Raw genomic sequence first — 18,745 nt, 5'->3', positions numbered from 1 at the left:
TGGTGGTGGTGGTGTAATGGTGTGCGGAATGTTTTCTTGGCAAACTTTGGGCCCGTTAATACCAGTCAATCATCACTGGTTTCATGAACATGACAAAGAGTTCCATGATTTTCAGTGGCCTTCCCAGTCACCAGATCTGAATTCAATAGAATACCTTTGGGATGTGGTAGAATGGGAGATTCGCAGCATGAATGTGCAGCTAACAATTCTGCAGAAATTGCATGATGCAATAATGTCAACATGGACCAGAATCTCATAGGAATGTTTCCAACATCTTGTGGAATCCATACCATGAAGAATTAAGTCTGTTTTGAGAGCATAAGGAAGCCCTAAACAGTATTAGTATAGTATTCCTAATAAAGTGTTCAGTGAGTTTATATTGGCACAAATCACAAAAATACTTAAAGGAATTTTCCAAGTTCAATTCAAGTTCAGCTCAATCGACAGCATTTGTGGCATAATATTGATTACCACATAAATTGTTTCGATTGATCCCTCCTTTTCTTCTTCTTCTTCTTCTTCAAAAAAAGAATCAACGTTACAGTGAGGCATTTACAATGGAGGTGAATGGGGCCAATTTTTGGAGGGTTTCAAAGGCAGAAATGTGAAGCTTATAATCTTATAAAAGGACTTACATTAATTCTTCTGTTAAAACTTGTGTATTATTTGAGCTGTAAAGTTGTTTAAACATAATTTTCACAGTCATTTTAGGGTTTTAGGGTTTGTTGACATTACATCGTCATGGAATCCAAGGATGTAACCACATATTCAGGATTGGGGGGTACCAAATGTAATAATTTAATAATCCACAATGGAAAAACCCCATATCAGTATGGTATGGGGGGCGGGGCGGACAGTGGAATGTCTATGGTGGTTAAGGCCCAGATGGAATCGAAGTTATAAAATTGGATGTCATTTTACACAGAAAAGGTTAGTATAAGTGATTTTAAGAAAGCGATTAAAATCATGTTAACACATATTTTGTTTATGTCTTGTTGCTATAATTTTTGAAACAGTGAGTATTTTAATGTTTATGGATTGGCCCCATTCACTTCTATTGTAAGTGCCTCACTCTAACCCAGATTTTTGCTTTTTTTTTTTTTTTTTTTTTTATTTAAAGAAAAGTAGGGACGAGTCGAAATTAATTTAAGGTTCTTTTCAAATTTACTTTAGTTGACCACTAATCTAAATATTGTGGGCACACATTCCCTTACAGTGGTTAAAGCATTTTCAGGCACAAATGGCACAGATTCCTGAGAATAACTCATTTACAGTCTGATCTATTGTACTGTATTTTCTTTAAACTGGAGGGTTTGGAACGATTACACAAAAGCTGTCAAAGATTAAAAAGCAGCTTTTGTTCAAATGACCTACAGATTTTTTTTTAACAATATGTCTCTTCTGTGTGTGTGTGTTGTTTCTAAAGTTTGCTCCATGTGTAGTCAGGATGTCAAGATGACATCATCGCTGTAGCCCACACTCTGACAAGTTAACACTCAAGAGGCACATATAAAATGTTAAGATATCACATTAAAAAATAAATATATAATGCTCGTCATGAATTAAAGATGTAGGGTGCCACCAGCGTAATGCTCCAGACATTTCCACTGTCTTGTCATCTACTTCCACGTTCTCTTTCTTTCTTTCTCTCTTTCCCATCTGTGTGTTTACGAAAGGGAAACTAGGCCTTAGCATCTATTGACAGAAATGAAATGGCCAATACCTACACAGTATAACAACTACAAGAAATATTGCTTATTTATCCCCACATGGCACAAGAGAGGCAAGAACGAGCAAGAGTAATGAAGTGTAGAAATTAATTCTTTATATTTTCACACGAATCAGTTTGGGAGTAATAGCTTAAGCTGTTTTTCCCTTATACGATAAAGTTATCAGATACAAAGCTCATATTTCACATCCTTTCGAAAATGTGACAGCTTGTGCCCACCGACAGTCCATGTATCCATCCATTTATGTCCATTCCTCAGTCTATTCGTTTTTTTTTATTGTATTGAAATGACATTTCATCACGTGCACGATGACATGTCTAATGGTGCTATATTGAATCCAAACATTTTGACTTCTGCCTCCAACTGGGAACTCACTTAAAATAACACTAATTTGCATGAGCATTTGCATAAACATTTCCCATTTGGTGTGTTTCTGAATGCATAATTAGAGTCATAACTTTGCTTTATTTGTGCAGTGTTCTTCCCAAGGGACTTTATGAATAAGCGTATTCTCATAGGCTGACACACATTCTCATATACGAGTACTTTTAAGAGTAGTCCACCACACACACACACACACACACACACACACACACACACACACATGTTGGTGCGGCTATCCTTATGAGGACTCTCCATAGACATAATGATTTTTAAACTGTATGAACTATGGATTCTATCCGCTAACCCTAACCCTACACCTACCCCTAAACCTAACCCTCACAAAAAACTTTCTGAATTTTTACATTTTCAAAAAAACGTAGTTTAGTATGTTTTTTAACGGTTTGAAATATGGGGACACTAGAAATGTCCTCATAAACCACATTTATAGCATAATACCCTTATTATTACCAGTTTATAACCTATTGTAAAACCATCAAAACCATTACATACAGGCTACAGTGTTCCCATTGGGCTGCTGTTAAACTGTTGCTTTGATGGTTTGATATATTGCACAAATCAGATTGGAATGTAAGGATTTTGGACCAAACAAGAGCTAGGATATTCTGCAAGTCAGAACGGGTAAGAGGGATACCATTTTATATGGAAACAGACAGGCCAAATGTGGTTTTTTACAATAAAGTGATTTGCAGGTGAAATAGAGCATCAGCCTTAGTTGAGATAAGGTAACCACAGGTAATAGGCCTATATATAATCTGCTATATATATATACATTTGTGTCATCCAAGCAGCCCCCTGAAGCCTTTCCTGCCCCATCTAAAAGATTTATAGTGAATAAGGACTTTCATTTTGGCCTGTTTCTCAACCAAAGTGATCAATTCATTTCAGATGACATGGATTAAACCTCTCAAGTCATATGGATTACTTTTATGCTGCCTTTATATGCTTTTTGGAGTTTAAAAATGTTGGACCCCATTGACTTACATTGTACGGACATACACAACATATATCTATGAAAATATATTTGTGTTCTGCAAAAGAAAGAATGTCAAATGATTCTGAGATGGCATAAGGGTGAGTTAATGATGAGATAATTATAATTTTGGGGGAACTATCCCTTAACAATAGTTAGTACACATAAATTATCTACATTCACATTTAGAACTTTTAAACAATTATACAGCATGGGTGGTATGAATGCAACATTAGCTATCATGTACATCTAGTTTAACTGTCTGACCAAAAATGAAAATTCTCTCATCATTTACTCACCCTCATGCCATCCCAGAAGTGATGCAATCACTTTGGGTGGGAAACTGAATAATATTTAAGTCCTTTTTTTACTTTCACATTCTGAAACTGAAAGTGAAATTGGAGATTTATAGTAAAAAAGGACTTAAATATTGATCTGTTTCTCACCCAAACTTATCATATCGCTTCTGAAGAAATTGATTTAAACACTGGAGACTTAAGGATTACTTTTATGCTGCCTTTATGTGCTTTTTGGAGCTTGAAAGGTCTGGTCACCATTCACTTGCATTGTATGTACCTACAAAGCTGAAATATTCTTCTAAATATCTTTGTTTGTGTTCACCAGAAGAAAGAAAGTCATTCAAATCTGGGATGGCACGAGGATGAGTAAATGATGAGAGAATTTACATTTTTGGGAGAACTTTCCCTTTAATTAAGTGATAATATGTCTAAAATGTTTGAGGTAAAATCTCAAAGCTTTAGTCTAAACATTTTCTGAATAAATGGGCAAAAACCAAAAAGTGTTACATTATTCTCTCCTGTATGGAAAAACGTACTCATAGTTCAACCATGTTAAACATGCATTGGATCCAGTATCCTGTGTCCTTTGATTTGCCTCATAGTGTGACAAGGGATTTTGGTCACACCACATATGGAGGCCTGGATGGAAAGTCTCACACATTTATCTGAACACACACACACAAGATCATAAAAGGTTGTGACTCCAGGATTGGAATTTCAAAAGCGAAACCCTTCCATTTTGCACCACGTGTGCAATGCTTCCCTGATCATGGAACGTCACCCTCTTACTCCCTCTCTCTCTCCCTTCCTCCCTCCGTATTTTTAGTATTGGAGAGTAGGCGTCGCGCCCTTATGAATTTTCATGGCTTCTTCTGTGTGTAGGCAGAGCGCGCTCTTCTGGCAAAAGCTCAGATATACTCACTCATGTATGAACGCACACAAACATACACTCATTCTTTCGAACTGCAACCCAGAAGACTACCCATCAACATCTCTGTTCCTCTCTTGTTTGGCACAAACACACACATATACACCCACATGAATGAGATATACATGAACAGTGAGTATACACCTAACGCTACGTGAACATGCAGTGTCTCACAGTAGATTAAGCCAATGAGAAATTACTTGCATCTAAAAATGGATAGATCTGGGTCTCTCTCTTTCCGGCGAACCCACACACACACACACCCACACTACAGAGGATAAATCTCTCCACTTCTTTAAGCTCCATGTTAGTGACATGATAATACAATGTTAATTGGGTTTTACGGCACACTTTTGAGATTTATTCGGAGTCCTTGACCTTTCGTTTTCGATTTAAGCTCATATGTATGTGCATTCACACATTCACAGATGTGCACTGACACGCACACACACGATTACATGCAGTCTGAACTTCCGCGGTACTTACTGACAGCAATCCAGCATATGAAATTCATGACTGTGTGTATATGTTAATCTGTCAGGGTGTATTATGAGCATACTTTTGCTCAAGGGGACATTGCATATGTTCACGTTATGGCTTAATCTTGCTTATTCCTAAAACTTGATTCATTTAGTAGCATTCCTTTTAATTTATAGATCCCTGCTCTTTGATAAACTGTGCAATGTATTGTCGGGGCGTATGTAGTGTGTGTGCGTTTTCTTACTGTAGCCATTAATGTTGCACATATGGATCATGTCACAATTAATTAGATTAAAATGATCTGACTGCGGATTAACGGCAGTGTATTTGTGTCTGTTTACATAAACCAGTACAAATTATACACTCTCTCGCTCTGCCTCCACTGAGCCTCTTCACGATACATCTGGACCTTTTAGTGCCCAGTGATGAGTAAAAGTAATGCTTTCACCCGTGTGCATAACTAAACACACTCTGACACATGCATACACACTGTTGGAGACTCCAGATTTCCACAGTGTGAATGTTTGTATGGAGGCGTTTAGTCCTTGATATGCATTAAAACATAACAGAATTGATAAATATAACAGTCAGAAGTTAAAGAGAGAGAGTGAGAGAAGAGGAGGAAAGGATAAAAAAGTGAAAATTACAACAGAGGAAGAGAGTTATAACAACACTGTGAAATATGAAAAGTGCACAAAGCAGTGACCTCAAAGGAAAAAAGCAACAGAGGTAGAATATTTTGTCGGTTAAAATCGGTCTATGCTTTCCGAGTTTCCAGACTACACCCCCCCAGTGACCGATGCTAGAATTACAGTTGTGCGCATCTTCGCAACGCCGTTCTTTCCTTTCCTTCTTTGAAAGGCTGAGATGTGAAAGGCACTGCGTGTAGAATCTTCCAAGCCACAGATAAAATAAAGTGACATCAAAGGCATGGTGCGCCTTGACCGGCATTTTGCACATTGCATACGTATTGGGATGAAAAAAATTCAAAGATTTTGTGTGATCATGCTAACAGCAATGAAAAACAGCCTGATCTGATGCATATTACGTGACAAAAAATTTTGCAAAATGATATTACACATATCGTGGTGTTCCGAGTTGAAATGTCCACTGTGTGGCACTAAAAGCGTGTTAAATTTTCCCCCTAAACAGATGAGGTTTTTAAGGTAATGCTGTATCGAGATTTAAATGAACAAAACCTACCTCCCACAGTAAAACTTAAACCTAACCGATAGTCAGTGTTGGGTGTAATCAAATTACAAAGTAATTAGTTACTAAAATCGAATTACTTTTTTAGTAGAGTAATGCATTCCATTTTTTATTCTTGTAGTCAGATTACAGTTACTTATAAAGTACATTATAGGGTTATGCTTATTTCTAATATATTATTTATGTAGACTACATGAATTATGGCCCCGTATTGAGTCAGTGTGAAGGAGAAATGTGAGGTGCTGAGTGTATGACTTGTGTGTTACAATGAACAAGTAAGAAATATAGGTCCTTTGCATCGCAAGTGCAAAGCTCTATCAGTTAAACTATAGCACACAATTTAATCACACTTGTAAACAACAAGCTTGTAAATGTTAAAATACGTTCAAAGGTATTGCCAAATAATAAAAAGGGGCAGATTCACTAAGAATGAATTGCGCCTGCTAAAAAGTTTTTTGCACGAGCTAACTACGCTCGTTTACTGCCCGATTCACTAAAGGAATTATGCAGATCAGGCAGCGGCGCAAATGGATGCACAAACTCACTGCTGAACACAATTTGCACGCGCAATTCTGAACTTTCTGACCCACCCTGCCCAGAGTGAACAGCATCACTTTGATCCAGACAAGTCATTTTTATTTGTATAGCAATTTTCACAACACATATCATTTCAAAGCAGCTGCATTCATGCATTAACAAAAAAAAAATGAAACTGTAATATCTATAAAGAAACTTTAATATCTATAAACACCTGGATCATTTCTTAAAAATGTGTGTGCTTGACGACACCACGCATATGGATATATTCCAGGTTATAACGCTCTTCAACATCTTAATTTGATTAATTAATGCTGAAATGATCAGTTGAAAATGTTCACAAACATTTCTTTTAAATAAAATTCATTTTACCGCCTACTTTCATTTGGCGGTAATAGCGCGATGTAAATTTTGTGCATTTTGTGAATGAAGCGCAATCTGTGATGAGCCTAATTTACGTAGAAAGGAGGCTTGTTTGTGCGGAAACTTAATTTAAATATTGCAGATGCAGTGGAATTTCACAGAAGTGGCGCAACTGTTTAGTGAATCTTCCCCAAAGTGTTAAAATGTCATAAGATAGTATTGTGTGAGGAACACGGCAAAAAGCATGTGTCGATAAACTGATAATCTGCTATTTTACTTGTGATTTGTGTGAAAGAGACTAAAAGTCACTGTTGCTTTAGCACCTCTAGTGTTCATATATCCAGGAAAGTGCTGTGATATGTACAACAAGCCAAGTAAAAATCATTTTGCAAAAATGTAGGTATAGTAATGTGATTCTATTAGACCAGGTTGCGAAAAACAATGATTGCTATAAATAAAACAGTGAAGCTTCCAATTGTCACTGTCACATGCATTAAAACTATAAATATTATAACGTGCCCTGTGATGGACTGGACATCAGTCCAGTGTGTTTCCCTGCCTTTGTCCCGAGACAGCTGTGATAGGCTCCAGCACTATCCGCGACCCTGCATAGGACAAGCGGCTTTAGAAGATGGGTGGATGGATGGATGGAAATGATAACATCTAAAGAATTAAAAAAACAATACAGAAGAGGATGAATGAAAAAGTCCAAATTAAAACAGCCAAAAAATCAAATGAAGCCTTAATATACAGTATAGTTATACATATAAAATGACTTCATGCTTTGGCGTATTGATGGACAAGCTACTCATTTTCCATATTTCATTAATATATCATTAGCTATATATATATGGACTGAAAACATTTGGCCTAAAATGTGTCAAATGAGAACCTAATAGCCATTATAGAATCATTAGAATTATAGCATTGAAAATCAAACAGTCCTGTAGTGCACTTACTTCCTCCCATTGAGGTACTCTTATGAAGTGCATTCCCTGCCATTAAAGTGTTCTCAAGAAACAGCAGGTCACATCTTGCTGAAACCTGAAAAGCATGCAATGCAGTTTTTTAAGCATCCATGTACAACAGAGATAAATAAATAAAACTATTGACACTGTCCTTTATTTCTGACCAAAGGCTCTAAATGGATACATAAAACTGTCGTAAAACATGCTTGAACACATTATGAGGAACCATTATGGAGGAAAATATTAAGAAAGTTGTTTTGGTTGACCCAGGTATTCATTATCCGGTAAAATCAAGTCAAAGGCAAAGTAAATGTTCAATAAAGCATTCTCAATTTTTTAACCAAGACTAGTTGCCTTTGACCAAATATTATTAGACACATTTGAGAAAAAAATTAATGTAGGTTAGTAACATTCTGCATACAAATCTTAATTTAAAATCAAATCAAATATATTTTTATCAATTAAACTCTGTATGCATACTGTAAGTCCAAACTTAATACAAAAAATCAACAAACTGTATTTCAAGTTAAATACACAAGGTTAAAAAAGGAAAGTTGGATTGTTTAGTGATATTTATCTAGAGACTTGGTCTTATAGACACAATTACTTTACTGCTACGCACACACACGCACACAAACACCCTCCTTTGCACACATACTAGTCTTGGACATCAGAATTTAAGAAGCTGAGGCACATACACATTGAACTACATAAACATCTGTCTACTTCCAGTGTAAACACAAACTACGTCCTATAACACACCAACCTACTCGTACACAGTACATACACTACCTGGCACATATACATACTATCTATGACAGTAAGTATGAGTAGAATAGTGATAGTTGACATATTTTGTTTATTGTAAAATGAAAAAACAAAACAAACAAACAAACAAAAACAACATGGATTAAAATGAAGTAATTTCATGGTATTCTCAGCAATTTTGCCAAATATTTTCAGCAAAATTGCTAAATATTCTCATGATATCTGTGGCGAAAACTGGTTTACAGTAATGTAGCAATTCTCCAGACTCTCTCGTAAGTGCTAACAGGAGCAGTATTGGGGATAGGAGTATTTCTACAGAGTTGTGCTGTATTCAGAGCAGTGCACACTTTTCTGAGCCAATTGTTGTGCCACAAGATGTCATGCCTTTTGGCACCTACAAATTACTGAAAAAAATGATAAAATCCAGCGCAAAGTTGTTTTGAAAGACCTGCCAAAACCCCATTGTGTAGCTGTTATCAACATAATTGTTCTTCATTTAAAATGAATGGGGGTTTTCAGAACCCTTAACTGTAAGTATTAAACTTCGGTGCGTAACTCGTCATGCTATGGACATGAATGATACTCAAATTGTGCGTTTTGTTGAGGAGAGATGTACTGTGACTTTTCTTAGTGCTTGGCGGATGATAAAACAACATTAACAAAAAAATCCCATAGATTTATGTTAAAGGATGGACTTGATCCATATCTATTAGGACAAATTTGGTGTAGTCTTTTGATCTGGGCCATTAAGTAAGCACCTACAGTAGCAACCGTATGGCAACACACTAAAACCCACTCAGAACACCTTAGCAACTGCAAAGCAACACTCTGGCAACCTAGAAACAACCTAGTAAGCATCACTCACATTTTCTTCAGACAATGCAAAAAAGTATTCTTAACAATATGGTTGCTTTACTGTCAGAGACTGGTAAAACAGATCGAGGCTTTGGGTTTCAAAGACCTCTACAGTTGGGAAATAATTTACATAATAATCCTCTCTTTGCTAGAAGGCTTTTCCTTAAGTGTAAAGCTGCTAAGATTTTCAGCAAGTTGCTGTGTATTTCAAAATTTGCTGGTGATTATTAGTTAGCTGGTTAATTTAATAAAAAAAAGCTGTTTTCTGTAACTAGTTCAAAGAGCAACGAGCCTAAACAAACCAGCATTACATAGAAGAAACACTGGTATGACAACTAACATTACCAACTTGCTTTCTGATTTACTTGCATAATTGCGTTTCACCTAAAAGAGTGAAACAAATGGTTACTGTTAGTTTGGTGATCTCTCAGGAACTGAAGCGAAATAATGCATGCATTGTACCCTTTGGATTATCATGCCTAAATGAAAGTTATAATTAAGTAAAAAATATACATATTTCCAGGGAAAGAATTAAATTTTGACTAGCACTATTGCATTCCAAAAGAATAATGAAAGAAGTTATATCTCACAGACGTTTACCTTTGACTTTCTTAAACATTTTCTTTTACTACAACTCATAAATTACACGTTGTCTCTTAAACAACCTGCTGGAAAAAGTTTTACTTTAAATTTGCAGCCAGCGGATTGAATACATGACAAAAACAATGACATTTTATGTTATGCTTCAAAATCTCTAGTTGTAATGTCTGTTTTTAGCAAATTAATACTTATCATTTTTGACTTCTTTTACATGAAAGCTCTTTAATTTTATGACAGATTATAATTACACAACTGAAGGAATACAAACAGTGTTCTTATGGTATGCCGTACTGGCAATGATGCGAAAATGAAGTCACAGTACTGCTATTCTTGCGTACCGGATTTCATCGCACTTCAACACTGAATACAAATCAATGTTTAAGAGTAATTAAATGGTTATAACACCATTATACAATTTTATATAATCAATTTGTTGGTATAGTACAAGGGGATCAAGTGCTGAAAATGTCAATGGTTCTTAATCTGTGTAATGAAAGTGATGTAAAATGATGTAAAACAAATAAATGTGGAAATAGATTTATTCAGATGAAGGTCAAATCTACCTTTAAAACCAAATTCATACGGGTTGTTTAAACCATGAATATCTAACAACACTGATGTTGTTTACGTTCAAGTGAGATGTTGATGTTCATCAGAATGTGAACTGGTCTGCATGGCCTACTCCGCAGAGGCTGATGTATAAAACAAGAAATATGAATATGATTGCATTTCATAGTCATTAATTAGGATAGAAAAACAAGCTAATTTGAATATTTCTTGGGAGTGTAAAAACTGGACAACCTTTCCATATATAGAGGCTGGGTTGACATGGTTAGCGGCAGACATACGGTATAAACAGAGCCTGAGTGATTGATTGATCATCTAAAAAATAATTATTTTTCAAACCATGTTTGTTTGGTGAAGAGGAACACTTTTGAGTTTGAAACCCAGTATATACCCTGAAATGTTAACCTCACTCGAATTTAGAACTATTTACTGAAAACACAGCAAAAACAGGTGATCCCGTTGACATTTGGTCATATGACAGTTTTATGTTTGTATTCAAATGAGAATCAAAATCACATCTGAGATGAATCCATATTTTCACATACACTGTAAACATATACTCCCATTCACTTCAAAATCAAAAAGAACAACTCTAAAAGTTTGATCATAGAGAAGATTAACATGCTGTTGTCTTTTTTTTTCTTTTATATATATATATATATATATATATATATATATATATATATATATATATATATATATACGCAATTAAATCACATTTTTAAATTAATTCCACATGTGTAACAATTCATAAATGAAAGTAACTAATAATAAAACATATTAAAACTAGGAAATTTCATACATAAATATAATATTGCAACCTGATATTGTGCATATCGCTGGAACGACCATTATATTTCAAAACAACCAAAAATATTTGTGAAGTATGGGTGTGTGGTTGGATTTGACAGGAAGTGATGTGCTTGTGTGTTTGAGGCAAACAGGAACTTTTTATATCTCTGTGGTTCTGCACTGACATCTTTAGTTGGTGTGGGCTTTTACATTTTTTACTCATCCGAGTCCCTATGTCCCTTCTGACCACAAAAACACAGGATATCTCTTCACTCTTTCCTGTTGCCGTCTTTTCTTGTCTTACTGTTTTGATTTTTCTATGCACACCTTTTTCAAATATTTGGCAGTGTATAAAACTGTGTAACAATTGACTATCATTTTTTCAATATTCTAGATAACTATAGAAATATGCTCAAGATGATAAACTTTAGATGAATGAACATTGACACTTTACTACACTGTTGTGCATTGAGCAGAGGAGTGTCTTCCTGCCTTTGCGCTTTGCATGCAGTTAAGGTAAGGACTGATTCAAGGATGGGGAGGGATAAAGACTTTTTCTTGTTGGTGTCCACAGAGATACAAACAAGTCCAAACAACTGCAGGTCTTATATGCAACATGTTATCCTCCCCTGAAATTCGCTAACATACTTGATTTCAGAGATTTCAATCAGGACTAATCATTCAGGTAGTGCATTCTGTCATAGTTCAGGCTGGAAAGGAAATCTAATCTTTGAACTCTTGAGTAGTCTGTATGGTTCGTGCCTCAGTGCAGCTTTTACACTGAAATGCATTTGTGCATGCATTTATAAGCCGTTCAAACACTTTAAAAGATGTTTGGCTGCCTTTCCAAAAACTCCACTAAGCAATTATTTATTTCAGAGCATGTGATTGTGTGCCAGTCTATGCCTACCACTTATATTGTACGTGGTCTTTAATTTTTGGTCAAGAGAGATTCTATCATTCCTAACTTTGTTTCGCAGTGGTTTGAGATCATGTATCATTTGTGCCTCTTGCATGTGTATGTGTATTTTTGTGTGTCAAAGTGCAGAATGTGGATATTTGTTTATTTATATTTATTTAATTTATTTTTTGGTTACTCTTGTGTTACCAGAAAAAGGAAACTCTTTGGAGCTGCCCCTGTACTTCCAAAAAGCTTTTGCTGCTCTTCCTTCACTCGAAGGTGCAAGAGTGTCCTGCCCACAAATTTAAGATGTTTTCTGGAAGACACAGAGCTGCTGCTCGACTAGAGGGGAGGACCTGATGTAAAGTTGAACTCTGACTTTTGTTCAGATAAGTCCAAGAAGGGAAACAAAATATATTCAAAACGTTCCTGCTTTGTAGTCATAAAGCTTTACAATTCAGTTAACAGTTCCACTGTTAAGCCATATCCTGGTGGAAAGATCCATGCATGTCTTTTCATAGTCTTTTATATTCGGTGTCTCGCCCTCTTTCTATCAGACATCAGACTCGATGCTCGGCATCCTCTTGTAGACACGCCGAGCACCCCCAGCGCTCATTGCTCTGGGGGCAGTGTATGTGCCGACAGGGGGAGGGGCTACATAAGGCATGACATGCTCGGAGTAATAGAGGTCAGGGCTCGCCATCCCCATGCCGAGCACATTGCCATCAGCCTGGCCTAATGTGAGCGGCACCAGCTGTTTATAAATATCTGTGGAACTGCGGCCATGAGCTAGACGCTGGTCATCACGGAGCGTCTGGAGAAAGGGATTCTCTGTTGGACGGGCTGGATACATCGACTTGCTGCGCTGGCCAATCCCGAGTCCACTAACGCCCACACCTGCAAGAGTGTGGTTTAGGTGTGCCGACTGATTTTTGGGGGGCTTGTCCGGAATCAAAGTTGAGGAGGGAATGTTGGCATATGGAGTGCTGTCTTGCAGACTAACCCGCCGTGATGAACTCTTCTGGGGCAGGTTCTCGTAAGAGTGCTGACGTATGATTACGCCCTCATTCTGGTAGTGGCTAATAAGACCATCGCCTTCTTGGTCACTCTGGGGAAGATAGGCTGTGAAGGAAGCATCTGGCTGGGGAAGATAAGGTGAGAAGGCCCTGTCAACACTTCCACCTCCAATGCCCCTTCCATCTGGATGAAGAAACTGATCCTCACTGATGTCATAGAGGTTTCCAGAGTGGAGGCAGGCATCGCAGCGATACTGAGGGGACCTTACTGTGTAAAGCCCAGAGTAACTGGACACCTTCGACAGACAGCTACGGCAGTGCGTCTGTCGTGGATCCTGAGAAGAACCAGGTCCGCCAGTGTTGCTCCCTGCTCCAACAGGCTTTCCATAAGTGTTATACTTTTTATCCTTAGCGATCGCAGTTTGCATCACATCCGGTTCATGTGGCTGGGTAAGCAGAGTACTGTTGAGCTGCAGAATTGGCTGTTGCTCGGAGGAAGATGTGGGGCGGTGCTTGTTCTCGCGGTGATCATTGAAGATATCTGGGTAGTGTAGTCCATGCTCCTGGTCAATAGAGTCAATAGTATATATCTGACTTCCTTGGCTGCTCTGAGAGAAGATCTGAGCACTGTGGTTGCTCTGTTGGCTGGGCTGACTCCGCAACGTTGAAAGCTCCATGTCACTCAGGTCTCGTGGTAGGCGGTTTCGTTTTCGGAGTGTCTCTTTTAACTTCTGCTGCTTTTGCAGGTCTACTCGGCCTGAGCAATCTGATATATCTGAGCGGGCAGGTGCATCTTCAGGTAGGTAGCGCTGGCTCTTCATAGGTAGTGTCTCAGTTGGTTGTGCAGCAGATGGTGGAGAACTACCCTCTGGTCCTTGGGTTTGTCGCAGTGTCTCAACAGATTTCTTCCACAAAGTGCGTGGTTTGGAAGCGGCAGGTCGTGTTGTCTCACCTCCGCCTCCCGAGCCCCCATTTCCAACAACACCTGGCTGAGCATCCGTCAGGCTCAGGGCACGTTGCCCTGGCAACAGAGTGTTATTAAGCGGCTCTTTGTGACGGTTGCTGAGCATAGTACTGGTATTGCTAAACGCCGCATTTTTCTGGGCCAAGTTGTTGCCTTTTCCTCCACCCATCAATTCTAGCAGGCCTGTGGTAGGAGGAAGAATGCTAGCCATAGGACGTTTGGGCGAGGTAACTCCAAGGGTGGTGATCTCTTTAGCTGATTTCAAAAGGTGCAACATGTTTGCCTGAGGGCTGAAGCCTAACTCTGGGGGTTTCTTCATCTCGATATGGACACCGTGAATACAACTCCAAATCCCCTATAGACAGAAAGGGGACGGAGAGGTAAAAGGAAAGAAGTTGAGTTCATACAACAGCAAAAACAATAATGTTGGCACAATAATTCTCAATATAGTCTCAAAGCAATTTTTCCCTGCTGTTCCAGCTGGGTTCTGAATCACTATAAACCGATGGAATAAAGTAATATATCCTGCTGTGACAAACAACCATGCCCTGTAACTTTATTCTAGAAACAGTGCATGATAATACTATATTCTGTTATATAAGCTATGTCTTATTTTGCTGGAAAAAATGTGTTTGTCAGCAAATGAACAGCAATTCCTACACTGATTGTGGTACCGTGACATGTTAATATGTCAAGACTGAACAGATAAGGGTTGCCTTCAGCAACAAAATCTCTCAAGTTAATTTACTGTGGTGTTTATGGTACATACCCTGCTGATAGTGAAAAGAATTCCTGGTCGACCAGAACAGAGACCAGTGAAACAGTAACGTAGCCTCCAGTAGAAGAGGTGCTCCCAGACAAAAGTAATTAGTGACAGAGCCATGGCAGCTGCGAGCATATAAAACACACCAGCCATATTATCTATATCCAGCTGACTGCTCATCACTTCATTCTTCTCATTATGACAGATACCAGTCAGCCATTGGGCCTCAAGCTCCTCCATCTCACCTAGTGCACAACACAAATCACAGTCAATGCTCATTTACACACTCACAGAAAAACACAGACTGGCATACTGGCTCAATTCCAAACCCTAGATAGCTGTCTACCTAAACAGCATTTGTAGGCATCCTAAACACACTCCTGATGCAGCTGTTCCAAAAAATGCATCGAAATTACGCTGCCTTACATAATACCTTGTTTTGGGCAAATTCTAAGGCAGCATATACTTCGCAGATCAGACAGTCATAGAACTGTAATGAGCTCTTTGAAAATTCTCATTCAAAATGAAAACAGTACAATAATGTTTTCTAAACTATTTCACCAAATATTTAAGTAATTGCATTTTTTGAGCATACTATAGTGTTGCATCATTAGTTTAATAACATAAAGTGTGTGCTAATGTCAAAATCTATTGGAATGAATTGTGAACATTAGTCAAGTTTTGAGCGAGTGAGGAGCTCTGTTTGCGTGAGCATTAATATTTTGGTCCCATAGTATTTCATATCAGTCATTTAAAAGGTTTGGATGCTACCATAGTAAGGGGTGTTCACGCGTACAGCGACTTACAGTGACAAACCAACCAGAAATCATTCATTTTAAATAGGAGTTGCCAATTTCCAGCAACATCAGCAATAGTGACAGTTCAAATTTATGCATAAGCATGAATGAACTGGGTGACTACCAATGGGAGTGCAGAGTAGTGATCTGCCATTTGATACAATTGGATACAGCAGTCAATAGACATCTTTTAGAAACCAACTGCTCAGAGAGTCTGCGACCTCCAGAGATTTAATCGCTGTATGTGTGAAAGTCCCTGTAGAAAGAACTTGTCTACACAGACAAGAGTTTGGAACAGAGGCAACCCTTATTATATGTTTAAACAGAGGACATGAAATATTAGAAATAATAGCAGAGAAAGCTAGGAAAACCCTTATACCATCTCCAATAATCCCGAGGATAGCAAGGTCAACATGCCGTTTCCAGTAAGATCCTTTCTGTAAGGCGATGCCATATCCTGTTGTGGCAAAGATGTAGCCACTGCCAATAGTCACAAGCTTACAGCCATCATCACGCCCCGCCATATAGTTAAGCACAGCAGCATCATATATGAAAGCATCCAGTTTCCTGTATAGACCAAAGAGGGAAAATGAATGGCTTTTGCATAGGCACAGAACATAAAATCAACATTATGTCTACCAATTATAACACTGAGTTAACCACAGATATAAATATGTAGATGCCGCATTCGGTACCCCGTATACGTCAACAGTACCGCTACCTTGGAATGGTCAACATTCCGGGTTTATATAATATCTTTTGTGCAGTTAATATGAGTCATATCCACTATACATTTACTGTATATAGTCCATTGTAAATAGTTCATTATTAATAGTTACTTCTGTATATACAATATATTTTACTATATAAAAAAGTTCCTGTATGAGGGTTTTATAAACTTTTTTGACATTAACATTACAAACAATCATATCAACATAATAAATGCAATGCATATACAGTAAATAAATAAATGACTTCACAAAAATATTATTTCAAATTCATTAAAGACATAATCTTCCTGGTTTTCTTGTTTTCAGAACATTACTGTATATATTATTCAAAAATACATCAAAAATGCAATTCACACAAAACCATTACTTAAATACACTTTTATATATTTATATATTTAAAGTGAAATATGTCATGTGGTTTAACCATTCAAAGACAGTACTTAAAAAAAATAAATAAAACCAACATTTAGGTTGCCAGTTTTTTTTTTTATGTTGACAAAAACCATAAAACAAAGTGGACCCCTTTAGACACTCAAGACTGAGTGAGAAATAAAATAAAAAATAAAAAAATAAATCATTTATATGAAAAGGCTCATTTTGTTCAGGTCATGTGGTGTAACCCTGAGTAAACTTGATATTTCTGACTCACATTTTTTTTTTTTTTTTTTTTTAAGGACAAAATAAGGACAACCTTATTTGTCAATGACCCAAATATGATGACTAGTCTCTGGTTTGCGGTATTAATATTGATTCCTGAGGACTGTAATCTTGTCTTTTACTTTTTTATTCTGCACCTCAATAATAAATCAGTCAGCTAAATAAAACGTGTGACAGTCTAATGATATGATAGGCTGACATTAACTAAAAAGCATTTAGTGGAATTCCCTGTTCATTCTAGCTGTCATGTTATGTCTTATGTTATCATTATGTAAATAAACCAATACATTATAGATGGTTTTGCATTGCTATATTAATTTATTTATTAATGGTTTATGAACTTCTCTATTCAACCCATTGTGTTTATGATAACTCGTCCCACTGCATTCTTTAGAAGCTTCAAGCAATCTGGCTGTGCTTTATGATGGCCAATATCCTCCACAAGAGGGTCTTACAAACTCTGTTAAATTTAACATTTTATATCATCTGCAATATGCAGAATTGTCTGAAGTTTATGACAAATCAAATTTTGCTGCTTGTTGCAGATTGCATCTGTCAATTCACTTGAATGTGTTTACGGGCGAATCTTGACCTTTTCAATATGGCAGATGCACAGATGTGCAGACGTACTGCCATAATCAGTAACAGTTGCTAAAATGGCATCTAGTTATTCAAAAATGTGCATAACTCATACCCAGTTTTGAGGCTGACAAGTGCATCATGAACTCCAGTCTGATGGTATTTGACCATGTACTGGTGCATGTCTGGGTAGTTCTTCCTGATATTTCTCTCTGTGCTCCCATTCGGGACAGTCCCAAAGCGAAACGGTGGTGAGTAGGAATAGGGACTTTGGAACTATGAATAAGGAAGAAAAAAATCAATTACAAGAAAGGATTGTGAGAGCACTATTAAAGGATACATGGAGAGAATCAAAAGAACCTGAAATATAGAAATATGTCTGGGGAAGTAAATATAGTAACCAGTGTAGCTTCATATATAATGACAAAAGGGCCCTTTCCTCGAAAACCTGTAAGCACACTGCACACTGTAAAACATGTTTTGTGAAGTAACCTAAAAAATGTGCTTTATGTGCTACCATCTGCTTTAACTGGCTTTATTTATGTAAAAGGAATTCTTTATTGTGACTGAATCAACCTGACTACATTAGGTTACACCAATGGATGTCAAAGAAGGGTCAAAAAAGTTTAATGAATCTTTTTAAAGTGCATTTTTAGTAGTGCTCCAGAGTCTAAGGGCTCAAATATAAATTTCTATGCATCAAAATTATAATACTTTCAAAAATATTTTATTGTTTATGGTGCCACACAGCATGTGTCCTTCATGGATACAGTAATCAATCCCACAATGCATTTGTGATGAGCTAAAGTTTCAACAGGACATACAGTGGCCCACAAAATATTTGGACACTAAGCCACACTTAAAAA

At 37.2% G+C, this 18,745-nt stretch overlaps 1 protein-coding gene across 2 annotated transcripts in view; it reads right to left on the bottom strand.

Annotated features, from left to right (window-relative positions):
- Positions 1-11,387: 11,387 nt before the first annotated feature.
- The window catches only part of grin2ab (glutamate receptor, ionotropic, N-methyl D-aspartate 2A, b), a 135,092-nt gene continuing 127,734 nt past the window's right edge, over positions 11,388-18,745 (bottom strand). For both annotated transcript variants that reach the window (XM_051702155.1, XM_051702156.1), the window contains 4 exons: positions 17,995-18,155; positions 16,292-16,479; positions 15,122-15,360; positions 11,388-14,707 (listed from right to left, as the gene is read on the bottom strand). In XM_051702155.1, coding sequence (XP_051558115.1) covers positions 12,926-14,707; positions 15,122-15,360; positions 16,292-16,479; positions 17,995-18,155 — 2,370 coding nt within the window. In that variant the 3' untranslated portion in view covers positions 11,388-12,925. The remainder of the gene's footprint in view (positions 14,708-15,121; positions 15,361-16,291; positions 16,480-17,994; positions 18,156-18,745) is intronic.

Source organism: Myxocyprinus asiaticus, chromosome 7 (assembly GCF_019703515.2).
Source record: "Myxocyprinus asiaticus isolate MX2 ecotype Aquarium Trade chromosome 7, UBuf_Myxa_2, whole genome shotgun sequence".
NCBI lineage: Eukaryota > Metazoa > Chordata > Actinopteri > Cypriniformes > Catostomidae > Myxocyprinus > Myxocyprinus asiaticus.
This window is presented reverse-complemented; position numbering and strand designations above follow the sequence as displayed.